The sequence below is a fragment of the Spinacia oleracea genome, chromosome 3, assembly GCF_020520425.1.
Source record: "Spinacia oleracea cultivar Varoflay chromosome 3, BTI_SOV_V1, whole genome shotgun sequence".
NCBI classification, from domain to species: domain Eukaryota; kingdom Viridiplantae; phylum Streptophyta; class Magnoliopsida; order Caryophyllales; family Amaranthaceae; genus Spinacia; species Spinacia oleracea.
In genome coordinates, this window is record NC_079489.1 from 87,456,823 (window position 1) to 87,477,102 (window position 20,280).

A 20,280-nucleotide genomic window follows, 5' to 3' on the forward strand; every position below is an offset into this window, starting at 1 on the left:
TGATCCGCCGTACGTCCCCATCAATGATGAAAAAATGCCAAAGAAAGTAGAATGCACGTTTATATCGGGTGTGTATGATGTGTTATACCGTTACATGTTTGATTATCCTTCTATATGCATCTGTGTCTTATCCAAATCCAAAAATAAATATCGAAATAGATTCGACCCATCCTCTAGTTAAATCGGAATATAACTTCTTTGTGATTTGGTCAACACATGAACCGTGTTAAAGTTGGCTCCATCAGCCATGACAATAAGAGCATGATTATCTTTTAGTCTTGAGACTTGAATTTTGCAGACAAGACTTGTACCTCACTAGTCTTAAGATCATAGCAATTTGTAGCATTAAAGCGAGTGAGTATTGACAAATTCTTACATTGACTCAATAGTAAATTTCAGAATCTATGTGTAAGTAGTAAGTACTGTTTTTTGGTTGAGTCTTTAACAGTAATTTAATCTCATTACATTTTAGTGGAAAATTGACATGGCATACGAAAAATATCTTATGAGAAAGATCCTTGATTTTTCTTATACTTTGTACTTTATATTTGTATTTAAGAGAGTCGACAAGCTTCAGCATACTAGAGAGAGAGAGATAGAGAGATAGAGATAGAGAGAGAGAGATGGAAGAAGGGTTGTTAGAGAAGAAGGAAGAAAAAGGAAGAAAAGTAGAATGGAAAGAGATAATAGAAGAGATGAAGAGGGTGAGTTGGGTAGCAGGTCCAATGGTGGCAGTTCTAATGTCTCAATATTTGTTGCAAGTCGTAACTTTGATGATGGTTGGTCACCTCAGCCCACTTTATCTCTCTAGTACTGCCCTTGCTGTTTCTCTTGCTGCTGTCACCGGCTTCAGCTTCTTGGTATTTTTTTATTTATATATATAACACCCTTCTCCCATTTACTTTCTTTTCTTTTCTTTTTTGGTGTTCAGAAATCGATAATTTTAACAGGAATCGATCCGAGATTATGATTACTTTACTTTTACCAATTAAGCTAGTTGACATTCACATTTATTGCGATTTTTTGTCATGACAATCAGCTAATGAATGATATTGGTTATTGCCATAATTAGCTGATCAAACAATGAGTAGCAATCAATCAATCATGAACCCCTACTTTAGTGAACTTAGTTCTTTTTGTTTTTTAAGTAATGTATATTTCCTTATTTGGAAGTGATTGCCTCTGCTTAGTCAAGTTTTTAGAAATCCACATATATTTACAAAAAGATTAAATATTCTGAAATTGAATGAACTTATGATTAATCTTTTTCTGTAATAAGCAATAATTATATTGGTGCAAATGAGCTACAAAAGCAAATAAATTTACAAATAGGGAAAGGGGCATTTGAACCTGAGATATATCATACATATCACATATGCCTTCAGTCTTAACCACTATGCTAAACCCTCATTGGTGAAATATGCATTATTTTGGGTGATCGTCCTGTGTAGCCTTAAAATAGTGTGGTTAAATTTCTACAGTATATGCCAATGAATGAAGCAAGTTGACAAAGAATTGTTGTTGAATTTCATTTGAAATTCAGTGATTCACAGTTTCAACTTTCAAGCAGCAAAATCGAAGCATAGTAGTGATTTATGGAGTACAATGTAGAAGTTTGCACCCGGAAAAAGAAACATATTAAGAATTGGTGTAACTTTGATTATCTTGTTAATTGTTATATACACCAGTTTGATAATGTAATTTGTAATCTAAGTAAATTTTGACACATTTGTGCTTGTTTGATTATAGTTAGGTATGGCAGGCGCATTAGAGACTATAAGTGGGCAATCTTATGGAGCGCAACAGTACAAGAAATTGGGAACTCAAACATACACTGCCATTTTCTCTCTGACTTTATTCAGCATCCCACTCAGTGTAGTATGGATATATATGGAAAACATTCTGGTTTTCATAGGCCAAGATCCTTCCATTTCACATGAAGCGGGTAAATTCATGATATATCTAGTGCCTACGCTAATTTCTTATGCCGTATTTCAGCCATTGGTTCGATACTTCCAATCCCAAAGTTTGGTAATTCCTATGTTAGTAAGTTCATGTGGTACTCTTTGCCTGCATATACCCCTCTGTTGGGCTTTGGTATACAAATCTGGGCTAAATAACCTAGGAGGTGCTATTGCAATGGGTATATCAAATTGGTTGAATGCCATTTTTCTGGCATTGTACATGGTTTTCTCTTCCTCTTGTGCAGCTACTCGTTCTCCAATCTCCATGGAAATGTTTCATGGAGTTGGACAATTTTTCCGATTTGCTATTCCTTCTGCTGCAATGGTTTGGTAAGCAATCTAGTCTAATAGAATGTTTGAAAAGTTTTATGACTAACAAATTATGATTCAATCTATCTCTATATGCTTGTAGCTTAGAGTGGTGGTCATTTGAGCTGCTGATTTTATTATCAGGATTTCTTCCAAATCCAGAACTTGAGACTTCTGTTCTCTCTGTGTGGTATTGTTATCGTTCTGTGTTCTCTATCAACTGATTAAAATGTGATTCTTTGTTACCTTTCTTATGGAATAACTGCCAAGTGTAAAAATACTCTGCTGTTCTACTTGTCATCAGCTTGACAACAATTTCAACATTGTTTGCAGTACCATATGGAATTTCAGCAGCTGCAAGGTGTGCTAACTAAAAGATGTTCTGCTATATTATTATAAATTTAAGAGTTGACATTGATTGAGCAATAATTATACTTGTTTAAAATTGCAGCACGAGAATTGCGAATGAACTTGGGGCTGGACACCCACAGGCAGCTCGCATAGCAGCATGTGGAGTAGTGGTGATGGGGGTTGCGAATGGTTTGATTGTTAGTTCGATCCTATTTTCTGCTAGGAGAGTATTTGGGTATTGTTTCAGTAATGAGAAGGAAGTTGTAGATTATGTGACTACAATGGCACCTTTGGTTTGTGTAAATGTAATATTTGACAGCACACAGGCAGTTCTTTCTGGTAACGAGAAGCAAGTTGTAGTAGATTAATTATGACACCTACGTAGCAATTACACGCTCTACTAATTTTGATACATACAGGTGTAGCTAGAGGATGTGGGTGGCAACATATAGGTTCTTACGTGAATCTTGTAGCGTTCTACCTAGTTGGAATACCGGTTGCAGCTGCATTAGGCTTCTGGATGCAAATGAGAGGTCGGGGACTTTGGATGGGAGTTATGGTTGGTGCTTTGACACAGACAGTCATTTTGTCTATTATAACGAGTTTTACCAACTGGGAACAAGAGGTTCGTCTCTTCTTTTTCTCATCTTCTGCTGTCTGTTGCATTCTACTTTGCTTCAAGTTTTGTCACATTTCAGATTCACCTTCTAGTAAGTAGTAATAAAAAAGTTTGCTGATTGTTTTTACAGGCAAGAAAAGCAAGAAAGAGAGTAGCGGAAGAGAGTTCCGGAGTCAAAAACGGAGTATATGTAACTTAGTAGAGTTCATAGATATAAGCTAATTTCAACCTAACTCGCAGTGCTTGTTTTGTTGCATAACAAACTGTGGAAAAGGGGATTTTTTGGGAATTGAAAAAACCGACTTGTTTGGTTGAAATTTGCACAATTCGTCTTTGGATTTCCCTGCGATGCTCATTTGAAGTACCTCCATTCATAATTTCATATTGCAGTTGTTCATGCAGTCATGTGAGTATATTAACGATAAAGTTTGTATCTCAGTTCTCAAAGCATGCAATTGGTTTGTGTTATAACCAAACGCGTGCCACGAACAATTGAGAATAAACTCACAAATATAATATATGACAAATAGCAAAGACAATAATAATAGATACAAGTGTTTATGAGGAAATTTAGATTTTCTCCCCTCAAATATTATCGTATTATTAAGTTCCTACAAAATAACACCTCAATTGATGATTCCTCTCACCAATGTATTTTCCCCCTTTTATTTTCTAGCTAGGCTTGATTGTTACATACCAAAATATATCTACTTTCCTAATTACAATTCTAATTAAACTAGGAAACAAGATATTAAATCAAACAAGTCCGTTTCGTATTTTTGTCAACTTAACTAAGTTGTGTTTATTTCCTAACAGTTTGTGAGATCAAGCTCCGCTCACTAGTAGAAAAAACCCCTATTGCACCCCCCTTGTTGCAGCGTACATGTATTAATACACTTCAACAACCAATCGGTCAACGCGGGTCAAACCATTTAAAGGGTTGTTGCAGCGTACAATTTAATTGTTCCCTGCAAAAAAGTTTATTGCAGCGTACATTTTAAAAGCCCCCTGCTATAACTTTTTGTTGCAGCGTACAATTTAAAAGCCCCCTGCAATAGCCGGGTAAAAAATTGCTCCCTAAGTGATTCAGAATACAAATTTTCATTTCTCGCGCTCAACTCCCTCTTCTTCCCTTACCTTTCCCTGCGTCGTCCCCTAAAAAAAAACCTAAGACGCATCTCAAAATTTCAGTTCTCGTTGTTCGCGTCCCGTTCTCCTCTCCTCACTTCGAACACTCTTTCTCTTCGTTCCTCTGCATCGCCGGCCACCACCTCCTTCATGTCGCCGCTGCTGGTGTGGTGGTTGCGATGGTTATTGCGTTGTTGTGGTTGATGGTGTTGTCCCGCCTCCGTGCTCGCCTTTCCTCTGTTTGTCGCCGCCAATAATGGTGGCCACCAACACAACATCATTTGCAATCCATCACTAATTGGTAAGTTGATTTCAATTTCTCCTTCAATTGATTTAATAAGTTCGTGATTTAAAATCCCAAAACCCGGCCTAACTAATCGATTTCAATTTTCTTTTCCCCATTGCTTGCGCCGCCCCTTCTGGTTGTTGGGTGCGACGGCGCTCTGTCGTCGCCGCCGCCTCCTTGTTCGTTGTTGTGAATGCTAATTATGGTCTTGCTCTCCCCTTCCCTCTCCTCCATTGTTGCTGCCCGTTTCTAGCCCAAGGTACGACACTCCATTCTTCTTCCTCTCTCTCCTGATACTAATTTAAAGAAGTTTTTGCTACCTATGTTAGTTGTTGTTAATTTTGAGTGCTTTTTAAGTTGACAAATTAGTTTATGAGTTTAATTGGAAAACTATTGCAATTCAGTTTTCATAATGATGCACAATTGATGGTTTTAATTTGAAATTTAAGCTTAAAGTGGTATTTCTGCTTCTGGCAGTTTCATTGTCTCCTTCCCAAACAATCCTCCTGATCCAAAAAAGGATAGTGCCGCAGTTCAGAAATTCTTTGCCAATATGGAAGTCGCATTCAGGGCGCATCCACTTTGGAGCTGTTGTTCAGAAGAGGAGCTTAAAAGTGCTGGTGAAGTGAGTTATTAAACTTTCCTCTTTGCTGTATTCATTCTTGATTCAATTATGCGTACATTATATTCTTTATATCTAACCTGGCTAACTTTCAGTTGCAGGGAGTGGAGACGTTTTTCACTGTAATTCGGGCTTGTTGCGGGGTCGGAATTATTGGGTTTACCTTATGGTAATTTTCTTGATGCTAGGTCTTCAAAGAAACCTGCATTTTAGCATCGTCTTTCTAGAGAACGGAAAATTCATTGGCAATCGTCGTCGACTTCTCCGGTGAGGTATTCCCGTTTCTTAATCTCTCTCATTCCCTTTCTCCTCCCTCAACCCTCCCGCTGCTTCTGTTTTCTTCCCTTTTCTCAAATATTTTATATTATTTGCTTCAATCAAACGCTAATATTGAAATTTAATCTTGCGGTATATCAATTCTGCAATTTAATTTGTTTAACTTCATAAATTGAATCAAAAGTATGATAATCGCATGGAATCAATTTTACAATTTTGCTTGGTTTTTGTTCCATATTTTGCAAAAAAGCCGCTGATTTAATTAGGACAGAGATGTCCAGATTCAATTCAATCAGAAAATTTGAAACATTAGGCATTTGGTAGCTATTTGGTGGGCGATTAGTTACCAATGATGACAGTAGGTTTATTTCGATCAAGAAATGGTCTGCAATGCGCGTAAGTAAAAGAAAACCCAAAATTAAGACTATTAGTCATGCTTTTCAAAGTTGATTGCTTAACTTTCTTAAGGAAAGAGATTGATATCAGGGTTATATTAAAGGTCATTATGGTTTTTCTTAGATGTATAGATTATAGTTATGGTGAATTTGCGATTATTGGTAATTGGAGTGGCATGTTGCAACTGTGTAGGTTGCATTTGTTTGGATAACTATTTTTGTCGGTTAATATCCTAGGGAGTAGAGACTAAAGAGCAATTTTTAATCTGGATTAAGGTGTAGTTGACTAACCTTTTTTATACTGCATGATTTAATTATGAGATCTTAATATCTTATAGAAGTATTATATTGGAGTGAATCAATTGAAAGGTTACAGTTTTTGAAAATCTGCTTTGCTGTTTGTTTGTATTGGTCGGATTCCACTTTCCAAGTACTTAATTTAAATAAGGTGTATAGTTTGTTCAATGTTTTATCGCTCAGCTTAATTTTACATTGTGCCTAATGTAATATTTAAAGGCACTTTATAGTAGTTGGATCATTCTCATACCCTACTCAGTATTAGACACTAAGTCTAAGTAGCGGTGCCAATTCCTCTCTTCATTTACAAAAGAACATAAATTATTCTAGTGCTATTTGATTATTGTTTCTGAACCAAGGGAGTTTGGTGTAGAATTATCAAACGTCAATCTAGACCACAGCCAAATGCTGACCTAAGGACGTTTATGGATTAAATCTGTATTTTTAAATTTATAATTTTGGTATGGATTCTTAATTGCCTTAATGACACTATGGATCTATGATACTTGTGGAATCATCTTAAATAGTGTTGGAAATTTTATAAATTACCTTGATTCTTGCAAACATGTGGGTATCTTTCGGTGAGTGAGGCGAGATGGCATTGCTTGTTACCAATGTTGCAAGTCTTACATGTTGCCGAACTTCTGACCATCATTGATTGTCATGCAGCATCAACCTATGATGTTCCTTGATTGATTATCGTAATAGTCACATATATGTTCCTATCATTTGGTAGTTCTGTAACACTACTCTTTTCGTTTCTGCTAACAGGATCACGTGCCACTGATTACAGTTGATGCTGCTCTTCTGCTACACTTTCTCATATTCTTTTTAGCAGTCTGTCTTGTGCTATACAGTGCAGTAACAATGATGCTTGGAAAGCTGAAGGTAACATCATCATATTCACCTGCCAGAGTCTACTACTATTTTGGGGAGGTGGTTGGTCATATGTTAACTGTAAAAATACTTATGCAATTATTACATTTGAGGTCACGTCCTAATCTGGAAAGCTCTGCCCTAAGTTGATGTTATGTTTGTTTTTAGGTGAGAATTAGGACTAAAAGAGCAGATTCAAGAACTTCAAACTAAGATGGCAATAATAAGCAAGCTATTGTGTTATTAGCTTGCTTATTCTTGCCCCTGAAATGATGATTCATGATCCTAAGTCAATGCATGAATCCATTTTCAACTGCAATCTTCAATCACGATTGTTACTACTAGATCACAACTGCTATCATAACCAATGAACCCAACATATAGTCCCTTTATTTTTTGTTTGCAGTGAATTATGCAGGGTATATTATATAGAAAATGGGGAGGCAAAATTTACTTTGATTCCTTGCTAGCATGTTTGAACTATAGTTTGGGCCTTCGTGGTAATTTTTTTTTTTTTAGAATTTGGAGTGGTGATTGCAAAAGTACATATCAATCCACCCGTGGTGAGTTTGCAATTTCAGTGTCCATTGTTGGATACAAGTGGTTACATTACATCTTACTGTGCCTTATCCGTAAGATGAATGAAAATATGCTTGGTGCCGGGTATAGTCTACCTGATCGCCTGGAAACAGTTGTAATGGTTCATATGGTCCCTTTCATTAGCGAAATTCCAGTTTTTCAGAAGATTTCCCTTATTGAAACGAATTATCTGCTTCTCCTGCGTGAGGATATTTACCTGGATAATATTTTTGGTATGCAGTTTTCTTTACTCAGCCCTGTTGCTGACTGATCTGCTCCTACTGACTGATCTTCTGCTACACTGCTGCTGCACTAGTGCAATGTTGCTGCTGATTGATCTGTTGTTACGCTGTTGCTGCTGCACTAGTGCAATGTTGCTGCTGCTGGATTATTGTTGTTGCTGCTGCTTGATTTATGTTGTTGATGTAGCTTGATTATTGTTGTTGCTGATGCTTGATTATTGTTGTTGCTGCTGCTTGATTATTGTTTTTTTTGTTTCTGGTTGCTGCACTTGTGTGAATGTTCTAACCGCCACATTTTGTATGTTTTACTTGATTCAGGAACTCCCTAGGTACCATGAATAATAACCAAAATTTGTTGGGCATGAATCAGAATGTGGCAGTGATCGAGTTATTACTCCCGCAACAGGTCACGAATCATAAGGTATTAGTACGATTACAGGAGTACTACATAAAACAATTATTTTTTACTTTCTTCGTTCCTAAATAGAGATGGCATTTCTTATTAGTCTATCCCAAAATAAGAAGCCACCTTACATTTAGACTTCAGCATATCACCCTTTAACAATACCTTTAACTAAGAGTTCTAACGAAAAACCACATGTAGGTCATATTTAGGCTAAAGTGACATTTTCGCTCCCAACTATGAACTAAAGAACCTAAGGACTCATTTTAAACTTACTAAATATTTTATATGCTTAGTTTTAACTTTCTAGGACTAATTCCAATCCATTTATACACATTTAAGGCTCATTGTGTCGTTATAGGTCATATTTAAGCTAAAATGACATTTTCGCTCCCAACTATGAACCAAAGAACCTAAGGACTCATTTTAAACTTACTAAATGTTTTATATGCTTATTTTTAACTTTCTAGGACTCATTCCAATCCATTTATGCACATTTAAGGCTCATTGTGTCGTTATAGGTCATATTTAGGCTAAAATGACATTTTCGCTCCCAACTATGAACCAAAGAACCTAAGGACTCATTTTAAACTTACTAAATGTTTTATATGCTTATTTTTACCTTTCTAGGACTCATTCCAATCCATTTATGCACATTTAAGGCTCATTGTGTCGTTATAGGTCATATTTAGGCTAAAATGACATTTTCGCTCCCAACTTTGAACTTAAGAACCTAATGACTCATTTTAAACTTATTATATGATAAATATGCTTAGTTTTAAGTTTCTAAGACTTATTCTAATCTACTTATACCCATTTAATGCTTGTTTGATAGTTATAGGTCATATTTAGGCTAAAATGAGGCATTTTCGCTCCTAACTTTAAAATAAAGAACCTAAGCACTCATTTTAAACTTAATACATGTTTAATATGCATAATTTTAACGATCTAAGACTCGTTCCAATCTATTTATGCACCTATAGGCTCATTGGGTCGTTATAGGTCATATTTAGGCTAAAATGACATTTTCGCTCCCAACTTTGAACTAAAGAACCTAAGGACTCATTTTAGACTATTAGGACATTGTCATTAGTTTCTTGAATGTTAAAATGTGATATTTAATTTGTATTTAATCTAATGTTTAATTTAAATTTCTGTTTTTGTAAAGGTCTACACTCCGAGGATTGCGCCTTATGCGAGGAATTTGATGTGGTTTGTGAGCAATGGGCTAAGTTTTTTACCAACAAGTATTTATTATTGGCTTTAGCGCGCTTGATCGAGTTGGTTTAGTTGTTATAGAATAAATTTTATATTAAAATGTATGTTTATGTTGAAATTGGAACATATATTTAAATGTAATATGTGCACTTTGGTTTTGGGATATATAGTATACAAAACTCCAGTTGTTGTTTTTATATTTGTTATACAGGTTGCGTTATTCTATTATTGTTTTGACAGGTTTCTATATTTGGTGCAAGGCACTCTAGGTATCCCTAAACAAAATTAGAATTTTCCCGCCAAAAGTGCTTTTTTGCAGCGTACATATATGTTGTACGCTGCAACAAGGGAAAAAAATTTCGCAAAAATTCAGACTTGTTGCAGCGTACAAATAAATGTACGCTGCAAAAAATTAAGTAATTCAGACTTGTTGCAGCGTACAAATAAATGTACGCTGCAAAAAGTTGAGTCTTTTGCAGCGTACATATATATGTACGCTGCAACAAGTCCAAAATTTTGCCAATTTTTTGGCACTTGTTGCAGCGTACATCTAAAAGCCCGCTGCAACAAATCACTTTTTGCAGCGAACATTGTACGCTGCAACAAGTTCAGATTTGTTGCAGGCCCCCCAGTTGCCGCATACGATGTACGCTGCAACAGGGGTCTAAAAGCCCGCTGCAATAAGGGTTTTTTCTACTAGTGGCTAGAGGCACTTCAGCTTGAAAATTCTCCTTACCTTCCTCATCCTCAATTCGTACTGGTATAAAAAGTAGCACTACCTCCATTCCAAAAGGGGGAAAAAAAGTGATGTTTTTAAAAGGTAAGATGAAAACTCTACTGAACTGGTAGATTAGATATTTACCATTATTGACTTTTAATTTCCTGATAATTTTGCATCCATCTTACCATATTTATTGTACATGTCCTCTGATTAAGAGTTAGGTAAATCTCCTATGAGACTGTGTATCTTAGGCTATGTTTTATTCGACTTACTTTGGCTTATTTCAAACGAAGTAAGTTCAGAAAAAATAGTATTTTTCATATATTTTTAGACAAAAAAAGCTTTTTTTTAGATATTTTCAGATAAAATAAGTTCAGAAAAGTTTAGATAAGTCAGTTAGGTATTCAGGGAACATATGTATTTTTATTTTTATTTTTCGAGTGTTAGTCCTGGTATCTTTGAAGTGTTGGACTTCAACTTGTTTTATTTGATTTGATTGCGTGTGCAGATATTTTTCTTGAGTGGCTTCGATTTCAAATAAGTTCAGGTAATATAAGTTAAGTCAAGGTAAGTTGAATAGAACGAAGCATGATACACATATACGTTGATGTAAAGTATAATTTGATAAGAAAATACAACATTTTGTAAGAATTTGATCTTATCTTCATTTCTATATAGTTGCAACACTTCCCTAAAATGAAAAAGTCACAATAGTTGCAACACATCTAAAATAGAATTATTTTTTACCCAAATTTACAATTTTACACCTAATATGGAGTAAATAATGTGACTAAAGTGGTTGTGGCCCCATTCAATTACAACTTTCTTAAATAACTGGGTAGAGGGGTATGTTGCAACTATAAAGAATCGTATCATATCGTTAAAGTTTTTGTATTAAGGGTTTGTGAGAGGGAAAGGTTGCATATCCACCCCCCAAAGGAGGCAGGCTACATCGCTGTCCACCAGCGACAAAAAGACTTCATACCCAGGGCAAAATGGTATTTTCGCTACATGAGTTGAAAAGTCAAATAAATTAAAAAATATCGGCAATATGACAGTAATTGATACAACAATGACAGTATTTATGTAAACGATGATAATAGTATAACACTTGTATACATACTTTTATCCATTCATTTAATATGCAGCACTTTTATTCATTCATTTAAGTGGTCCTTTTACTTTTTCTATTTCATTACACTTGTATACACAATTTCTTTTTTTTGGGTGATTGTGATAGTATTTTAATACAATAATGACAGTATATATATAACAATGACAATATTTATATTACCGATGACAGTATATAACAAGTTAGCAACACTTGTACACATTTATTTAAATGTGGGCCATCTTTTGAATTTATTTATTTTTTCTTTTTTTCAGGGTGGGTATGGATTTTTTTGTCACTGGTGGAGAGTGACGTAGCATGCCTCCCCCAATTCCAAAGTGTAAAAGTGAGCCGATGTATTTAATATTATCCCGCAAGATCCCAGAGATGAACTGCATATAGAGTTGTAGTCGCATACAAACTCTTAAAATAAACCCTATATAAAATGTCATCTGATTAAAAAACCAAAAAAGAAAGGTTTGAATCAATTTAGTGTAAGAAAGGCGGTGGCGCTGAGGTGGGAGGATGGAAGAGGGGTTGTTATTGAAGGCAGAGAGAAGAGAAGAAGGAATGGTGGTATTAAGATGGAAAGATATAAGAGAAGAAGTGAAAAAAGTGAGTTGGTTAGCAGGTCCAATGGTAGCAGTTGTATTATCACAATATTTATTACAAGTTATTTCAATGATGATGGTTGGTCATCTCGGTGAGCTTTCTCTTGCTAGTACCGCCATTGCTGTTTCTCTTTGCGGTGTCACCGGTTTCAGTCTTCTGGTATGCCCTTTATTCTTTTTTACTTTTATTCATTCTTGAGTCTTGACTGGGTTTTATCTCGCTTCGAGGCGGTTCCATAGTTTCCGATCCTTCCTTTTAGGGGGGGAGTGGTTGCGTTTCCGAACAATATTAAGCGTTACCGTCCTATAATGACCTCGAGGGACTCTTCTCTTGTTGTTATGATAGTTGTTAATTTGGTATTGGTATTGGTATTGGTATTGGTATTGGTATTCGAATACGATTTGACATTTAGAAACCAATACCTAGGTGCGCACAACTACACAAGACCTTTCGATTTATTTATCAGTATAAGTTTCAAAATCAATTACTTCCTCTGTCTTTTACTATTACCATTTGTAAATATCAAAATTAAAAAGGCAAAAATGTTAGGTGATAATGTTAAATGTAAATATGAGTAAGACTGGAATGGTATTTAGTGTGAACGCACATAAAACATGTGAAATGATAGAACTAATATGCACTTTTATAAAGTAAAATTTCGTAAACTTGATAAAATGTAGTCTGTATTTGTTATTTAATCACGGGAAGCCGAAGAGGGAGTGTTTGTTTGTGAATTGTGAGATACGGAGTATATTATCTGTGGGCTGTGGGCTGTGGGCTGTGGGCTGTGGCTGCCTGCAGCTATAGATTAGGCTTGGCACTTGGCAGCAGGAAGACTTTGAATATTAGACGAACCCACCGTTTCCTAGTGGCCACATATTATTACAATCACTAGGCCTCTGTTAAGCAACTCTGTTCCTTAATGATTTACTGCTACTTCCTCCGTTTCACAATAGATATATCGTTTCTCATTTGCGCACTATTCATCAATCATTTTTTCACTCTTGTGTAAGAAAATACATAGTCAAGTGAGATCTTGTTAAATTCGTATTAATGCCAGGATTCCAAATATCAACTTTTTATAATTTTTACTTATACGCATTTAGAGATATTAATGTTCAAAGAAGCGTATTGGCATACGTGTAAATAGAAATGATGCACCTTTTGCGGAACAGTGGAAGTATTACGGATTACTTTTTAAAAGTCAAATTGAATTCATTCTTATCAAAACAATCCCCTCTTCTACAATTCTACTCCCTCCGTCCCGGAATACTCGACCCGGTTTGACCGGCACAGAGTTTAAGGGACTTGAATTGACTTATTTAATTTAATAGGTAGTAGTTGATAGTGGGGTATTATTTTAATGTAGTTAGTGGGAGGTGGGTTAAGAGGTGGGGTTGGGGGAGAGTAGGGGTTGAATTTTTAATTATTTTTTGTATGGAGTAGGGGGTAGGTGGGTTAATAGGGGTGGAGTGAGAAATAATATAATATTGTTAGAATATTTCCATTTTTAGAAACAGGTCAAGTATTAAAGGACGGCCCGATAAGGAAAACAGGTCAAGTATTCCGGGACGGAGGGAGTATTTTTTTTAGAATCGGTTGGAATTAGTAACATCGGCTAAGTTTAAGTCATCAGTTATGACTTGGTATCTAACTTTGAAATATCTGCAATACACTATTATCTTTGGCCATATAATCATAATTTTAGCCCAAAGAATAACATGTTATGCAAGTTGTTGTTTAAAATTATGCAAGGGTATGACGTCATTGCTGTTGCTATACCAAGTAATATGCTTGGGGAATGGGGACCAGGTACTCATATACATTACTCCCTCCGTCCCGAAATACTCGACCCAGTTTGATCGGCACAGAGTTTAAGAGATTTGAATTGACTTATTTAATTTAATAGGTAGTAGTTGATAGTGGGGTATTATTTTAATGTAGTTAGTGGGAAATGTGTAAAGGGGTGGGGTTGGGGAAAGTAGGGGTTGAATTTTTAATTATTTTTTGTATGGAGTAGGGGGTAGGTGGGTTAATAGGGGTGGAGTGAGAAATAATATAATATTGTTATAATATATCCATTTTTAGAAACAGGTCAAGTATTAAGGGACGGTCCGATAAGGAAAACAGGTCAAGTATTCCGGGACGGAGGGAGTAAGAACTAGTCAATTCATTTGACCAGGTTTATTGTCTCAATGCAATGCAGTATGATATGTCTCTCTTCCAAAATAAAATATATATATACTCATTAGGAAGGTGTTGAGGAGAGAGAAGAAAGACAATGAATCCATGCATGCTCAGTTGCTCACACAGGAGGTGGACCAAAACAAAATGTTGTTTTTACTTTTTAATTTGATTATTTACTTATCAAAATATTAAATTAACGTAGGGTATGTATAGAAGTAGGAGAGATAATATGATATTTTTAGTGTTTGTTAAGGCTCTATTTTGTTGAAAATTAACTTCTCAACTTATCTAAACTTATATGTGTGTAAATTGTCTGAAAAACCATTAAATTTATTTGAATTTATTTTTGTTGAAATAAGATGAAACACACACACCTTAAAGTAGTATTAGTGTTGTTTTGATTCTGTTTGGTCTTGAGGAGACAGAATAGAGAAAACGTCATATTTTAATACTTTGATGTCCAAATTTTGAATGTTACAGGAAGTGCTATTTATGCTCTAAGTAAGTACTTTGCTACTGATTAGCTCCTTGCAACTATCAATTTAAAGTCCTTAAGAGTTACTTCCGTTTAGCTTCATAACACATCTTGATTAGACGACACTACATATTAGGGAACGGTGTATTTTAAGGAACACCCGTTATGGCTGAAAAACAAGCGTAATTGATATTTGATTTTATCTCTTCCATTACAAAAAGAGGTGCTTAATATTCTCAATGTCTTGAAGATTAGACTAAAAAAGGACAATATGCTTTCGAATTTCTGTGGGGTTTTCCCTTACAGAAGTACTCATTCCTTGCAATATCAGTTAAATTGAATCTTCATAGCTCATACCATTGGTTAAATGCTGATCAATAATTAATAGACATGGAACTTATTGATGGGAGAAATAATCAACTGTGTTTGAATCTCGTTTCTTTTCGTGAACTTTAAATTATTAATGGGTTATTAGGCTTTGGAGGTTAAGTATGTTGCCGTTGTGGACAGCTAGGGATGGCAAGCGCATTAGAGACTCTAAGTGGACAAGCTTATGGAGCACAACAGTACAGGAAATTGGGAACACAAACATACACTGCCATTTTCTCTCTTACATTAGTGTGCATCCCACTCTCTGTCCTATGGATTTTCATGGGAAAGGTCCTCGTTTTTGTTGGACAAGATCCTTCAATATCGCATGAAGCTGGTAAATTTTCAACATACCTTTTGCCTGCCCTCTTCGCTTATGCAGTTCTTCAACCTCTAGTTAGGTTCTTCCAATCCCAAAGTTTGATCATGCCAATGGTTGCAAGTTCCTGTGCTACTCTATGCCTCCACATACCCCTTTGTTGGGCTTTGGTATTCAAGTCTGGGCTAGGAAACCTTGGTGGTGCTGTTGCTATGGGTATATCAAATTGGTTGAATGTAACTTTTCTAGTCTTGTATATGAAGTTCTCTCCCTCGTGTGCTGCTACTCGTTCTCCACTCTCCATGGAAATTTTCCATGGAATCGGGGAGTTTTTCCGCTTAGCTATTCCTTCTGCTATAATGATTTGGTAAGCTTTCTTCTGCTCTTATAAATAAGGTTACGGACTAAGTTATAAAGAATACATTACGATGTTAACTTTTTTTTGTTATGTTTGCAGCTTAGAATGGTGGTCATTTGAGCTGCTGATCTTACTATCAGGCCTTCTACCCAAGCCAGAACTTGAGACTTCTGTTCTCTCTGTGTGGTAATGGTTTTTGTTTTGTTTTATACAATATACCAACCATAGTAATCTTTTCGTATTAGAAAAAGAGGCAATCTTGTTGAAAATCAAAATGACACTAACTTCACTACTGTTCCTTATTACTAGCTTGACAACTATTTCAACACTTTATGCAATACCTTATGGAGTAGGAGCTGCTGCAAGGTATGTTTTTGACCAAATATTTATCATGTGGTCGTACTTATTACTCAAGTTTAAATTTGAGGGCTGAATTTTTCTTCTCCTTTCTTTCGGTGTATGTACAGCACCAGAGTCTCCAATGAACTTGGGGCTGGAAACCCACAGGGAGCTCGTACAGCTGCTTGTGGAGTTGTGGTGATTGCTGTGGCAAATGGTGTTTTTGTAAGCTCAGTCCTTTTTGCTACACGGAAAATTTTTGGCTTCACTTTCAGCAGTGAGAAGGAAGTTGTAGATTATGTCACCACAATGGCACCTTTGATCTGTGTTAGTGTTATAATTGACAGCCTACAAGGTGTTCTTTCAGGTATGCATTGAAAACTTTGCCTAATACTCCCTCCATCCAGTTTTAATAGTTGGGATCTCCAATAAAAATGGTCAGGTTTCCTTAAATATGTAAACGCTAATGGTTTATGATTGGATCTTCTAATATGTGTTACTACTCGATTTAAGAAATCAATGGGAAGAAAAACACAATTATTGGAAGGGTAATTGCATAAGATGATGTCATGTTCTTAATTATGAAGGGGTGGGATGGGAGGGAGGGAATGCTGTTACTTCCAACTGCTGTGGTTAAAGCTCTGCTAATATCAGGTATTGCTCGAGGATGTGGTTGGCAACATATAGGTGCTTTTGTGAATCTTGCTGCTTTCTATCTTTTCGGAATTCCAATTGCAGCAATATTAGGCTTCTGGGTGAATATGAGAGGAAGAGGCCTTTGGATTGGAATCCTGTCTGGTGCTACTGTGCAGACATTGCTTCTGACTATCATAACATGTTGTACAAATTGGGAAAAGGCGGTATGTCTCATCATTTTCTTCCAACTGCATTCTGTTTTCCTTAAAGTTTTCGCTATACTTGGACATGAAAGATGAACTTATGTTCATGACAACAAGGTTCATAAATACTAATTAACTACTTCTAATCAGATCTCATAGGATAAATTTAGCCGAATTATGATAATTCACCATTTCCTTCAGTTTTTATAGCTGTTGGTTTTTTGCTTCTTGTGTTTACAGGCAAATAAAGCATGGGAAAGAATGTCCAAAACAAGTTACGGATCAGAAACAAATGTAGATGAGCAACAACAGTTGATTAACTAGTTTTCGTAAAAGCAGATTTTGTCTGTAAAAGCAGAAAAGTCTGATACAAAGGATGCAACAGACGAAGTTTTTCACGAGCATTGCAAACGGAATGACAATAATGTTTAGTGAGTAGATTGGCTCTTCAGGCCACAATTTTGTGATATTGCGAAGAATAGAATAGAATGATTATGCTCAAGTAGTAATGTGCTAGGACATAACGAGTATTTGATAAGCGGAAGTTTCAAAGAAAAATCCCGTTTTGCTTCTGTCTGCTGTGTTTCAAGTATTACTTCTGTGAGTTCTGTCACTTATCACTTGTGTGGTAATTATTTAGAAAGTTGACCCTGGAAAACTGAAATATGTACAATATTGATCGGCGAATGCTGTAAATTAGCCCCTTGACTTTCAATTGTAACAAATCAACCCCATATCTATTTTGTAATGTGCAATTAACTCCAATTTTAATTTGCGGACCAAATTTTATCGGAAAGTATATAATATTCACCGGAGTAAATTAAATCATAGTACCAGCACAGTGAAACTTTGAGAGTGAATTTGGTACAGATTCGAACTCAAACATGAAACATTAATACAGCAAAATCCAATCATCAAATTAGTCGACTCCAACATTTCTTCGGAAACTACAACAAACTGATAAAACAAATGGAAGAGGGGGGACAAAATGATACGTTAATTGGCAGCATTAAAGAAGGCAATGGGAGTAGATCCACCCACCAAAAACTAAATCCAAGCCTTATAGGAGCGGCACACCGACTTCATGCGTTGGAACAGGGGAGATTTTCTGCATTTCTTCAATCACTTTTTCAATAACAAATTTCGTTGTTTTGTTGATGAATCTCCGATTGTCAATTTGTCCGGCGAAAAAATTTATACTTTACAGTGGCATTTGTGTGGCAAATTATCAGTTATAATTAATTGCACATTACAAAATAGTTGTAGGGTTGATTTGCTACAGTTGAAAGTTAAGGGACTTATTTGCACATGAGACCTAAGTAATGGGGTTCATTTGCCGTATTCGCCAATATTGATCGAACCTGCCGGGCACGAGCCTAATGATCATACGTCTCATTAAAGTCATGAGTTACCACTATGCATTTCAACAATAAATGTTCATTACTCTACGCTAGTTCTTGAGCCCATTTAAAGAATATGCAGTTATATATTGAGGGCTTGTGATTTTACTGGGAATGTATGATTTTAATAGAGTGAAATTTGAAGGTTGAAAGAATGGTGAATTAATATCCAACATTAAGCAAGGAGATTATGTGGAAAAGGTTAAATGAATGTATGAATTATATTGTGAATTGATGTTGAATAAGGAAGATAAAATGAAAGTCAGACTATTATCTTTTAAAGTTAAGCTATTATGAGTAAAAGTTAGGTAAACAGGAATAAATGATTTCTTTACATTTAATACAAAAGGTTAAAGTTTATATTGATATTTCTAACTTTTCAATATAGTAAACTGAAATATTAAAGTTAAAGTTGCACCTGCATTGGTCTGCTGAGTTGGATCTGTGATAGCATCAACAATAAGAGGTTGATCACACTATACAACAGTCTTGTTGTCAATTTTGTTGACATTTAGTTGATGAAGAACTTCTTCAATCTTTTTATTTGGATTAACATTCTGAGGTATATCAGAAGGATCCATCACAAGCTACATTCGCCAAACCTCCTGGCATAGACTGAACTGAAAGTACAATCTCAGCCAATTCTTGCATCATGGCATAATACCCCGGATCCAAATCATCACCAGGCTACAATGGGGATGAGGCGCGTTTCACTGCTGATTTAGCTTCAAGTTGTTTCAAATTTCCATTTGAAACAATTTCCAAATTCCTTCTCATTCTCAAAAACTCCGCATGGATTTCCTTCAAGATTCAGGAAAAGTTAGACTTTTTGAATTAAAAGTTAGACTACTGAAAGTAAAAAAATTTGTTTGAAAAGGTTCATGATTTCTACTTCAGAATCCTTAACTTTAACTTTAGAATCCTTAACTTTAACTTTAGAATCCTCAACTTTAACTTCAGAAACCTCAACTTCAACTTCAGAATCCTTGACTTTAACTTCAGAATCCTTAACTTTAACTTTAGAATCCTTAATTCAATTTTGAGGTGATGCACAAGCAGTACAGTAACTTACATAATACAATTTTCTTAACTTTTACTGGAATAACCTTAACTTTAACAATAGATTTCAAAACTACAATAAATTTTTTAATAAAGCATAAAATGAACTATAAAAATGTTGAGAAGAAACTTACATCAGATGCAATTGATTGAATTACTGAATTTGACAATTGACCATCAGGAATGATGAACCTTATATGGTTCTCATCATCATTGGCAGCATCCGTATTGCATGTTCCAGCTTTATCCCTAGCATAAATCTTAGCAAAACCATCTTCAAAACCCAACTTTTGACATACATGGTAGGTCACAGTATTTAATATACCACTACCAAAGCAAGTTGAATCCTTTTACAAAACAAGCCTTTCGTAGATTTTGATACCAGACCAATGCTTCTTCAACGGAAGACTACAACTCTGAACAATGCCCCTAAATTGAAGGCGATGAAAATAGACAACTTGTAAAACCCACAAACAACCACCAACATTACCCTAACAGCCTGAATTTTTATACTTCCGAAAAGCTCGACAAAGTCTCTTATGTACATATCCACACCAATCAAGATTCTTTATTTCATCTACATTCTCAAGAACTTTAACTAAACCCAAATAAGCAGTCCTATTAGCTATAGGAGCTAAGAAAACAGAGAATGTAAACATCACAAATATTCTCTTGAACATTTCTCCACCATCCACTAATTCACCGATCTTAACCTCCAACTGATGTAGTGGAATGGGTGCATTTTTTTTAACTTGAAAGTATTCTCTCCACTGATTTTTCAAACCTACATCCTTAGTCCTAGTGCTGTTGTCTACAATAGTCTTGTGAGGATGTAATGGGAGAAGAAACACATCATGCACATCAAATGAAGTAAATATGAATTCCTTTCCAGCTTCTATTTTAAATAACCAACTAACCGGATCAAA

The 20,280-nt window shown here is 35.5% G+C and overlaps 2 protein-coding genes and 1 long non-coding RNA gene across 6 annotated transcripts; all 3 read left to right on the plus strand.

Annotated features, from left to right (window-relative positions):
* The first annotated feature begins 301 nt into the window (after positions 1-301).
* On the plus strand, positions 302-3,585 carry LOC110774809 (protein DETOXIFICATION 12). Its single transcript, XM_021979398.2, has 7 exons — positions 302-860; positions 1,750-2,294; positions 2,377-2,463; positions 2,578-2,634; positions 2,725-2,963; positions 3,044-3,249; positions 3,374-3,585. Exons 1-7 carry the CDS (start codon positions 624-626, stop codon positions 3,440-3,442), a joined length of 1,440 nt encoding a protein of 479 aa, XP_021835090.1. The 5' UTR covers positions 302-623; the 3' UTR covers positions 3,443-3,585.
* A 573-nt stretch (positions 3,586-4,158) lies between these two features.
* LOC130470425 (uncharacterized) lies at positions 4,159-9,762 on the plus strand. 3 transcript variants are annotated; one of them, XR_008930719.1, is made up of 6 exons: positions 4,159-4,916; positions 5,135-5,282; positions 5,375-5,551; positions 7,019-7,135; positions 7,944-8,365; positions 9,516-9,762. It is a non-coding gene; the product is annotated as an uncharacterized lncRNA (long non-coding RNA). The 3 variants fall into 3 exon arrangements; XR_008930717.1 differs by having other exon boundaries at positions 4,170-4,916; positions 8,263-8,365; XR_008930718.1 differs by having other exon boundaries at positions 4,170-4,916; positions 7,944-9,762.
* A 1,942-nt stretch (positions 9,763-11,704) lies between these two features.
* Positions 11,705-17,467, plus strand: LOC110774815 (protein DETOXIFICATION 12). 2 transcript variants are annotated; one of them, XM_021979406.2, is made up of 7 exons: positions 11,705-12,168; positions 15,182-15,726; positions 15,817-15,903; positions 16,027-16,083; positions 16,185-16,423; positions 16,711-16,916; positions 17,136-17,467. In XM_021979406.2, exons 1-7 carry the CDS (start codon positions 11,923-11,925, stop codon positions 17,217-17,219), a joined length of 1,464 nt encoding a protein of 487 aa, XP_021835098.1. In that variant the 5' UTR covers positions 11,705-11,922; the 3' UTR covers positions 17,220-17,467. The 2 variants fall into 2 exon arrangements, with proteins under 2 accessions (XP_021835098.1, XP_021835099.1); XM_021979407.2 differs by having other exon boundaries at positions 12,029-12,168; positions 15,186-15,726.
* The last annotated feature ends 2,813 nt before the right edge of the window (positions 17,468-20,280 follow it).

Coding starts and splice junctions, on each gene's coding strand:
- LOC110774809 (XM_021979398.2), top strand. CDS start 624: ATGGAAGAAGGGTTGTTAGAGAAGAAGGAAGAAAAAGGAAGAAAAGTA. Junction 861..1,749: donor TCACCGGCTTCAGCTTCTTG/GTATTTTTTTAT, acceptor GTTTGATTATAG/TTAGGTATGGCAGGCGCATT. Junction 3,250..3,373: donor TTACCAACTGGGAACAAGAG/GTTCGTCTCTTC, acceptor TTGTTTTTACAG/GCAAGAAAAGCAAGAAAGAG.
- LOC110774815 (XM_021979406.2), top strand. CDS start 11,923: ATGGAAGAGGGGTTGTTATTGAAGGCAGAGAGAAGAGAAGAAGGAATG. Junction 12,169..15,181: donor TCACCGGTTTCAGTCTTCTG/GTATGCCCTTTA, acceptor CGTTGTGGACAG/CTAGGGATGGCAAGCGCATT. Junction 15,904..16,026: donor ACTTCTGTTCTCTCTGTGTG/GTAATGGTTTTT, acceptor CCTTATTACTAG/CTTGACAACTATTTCAACAC.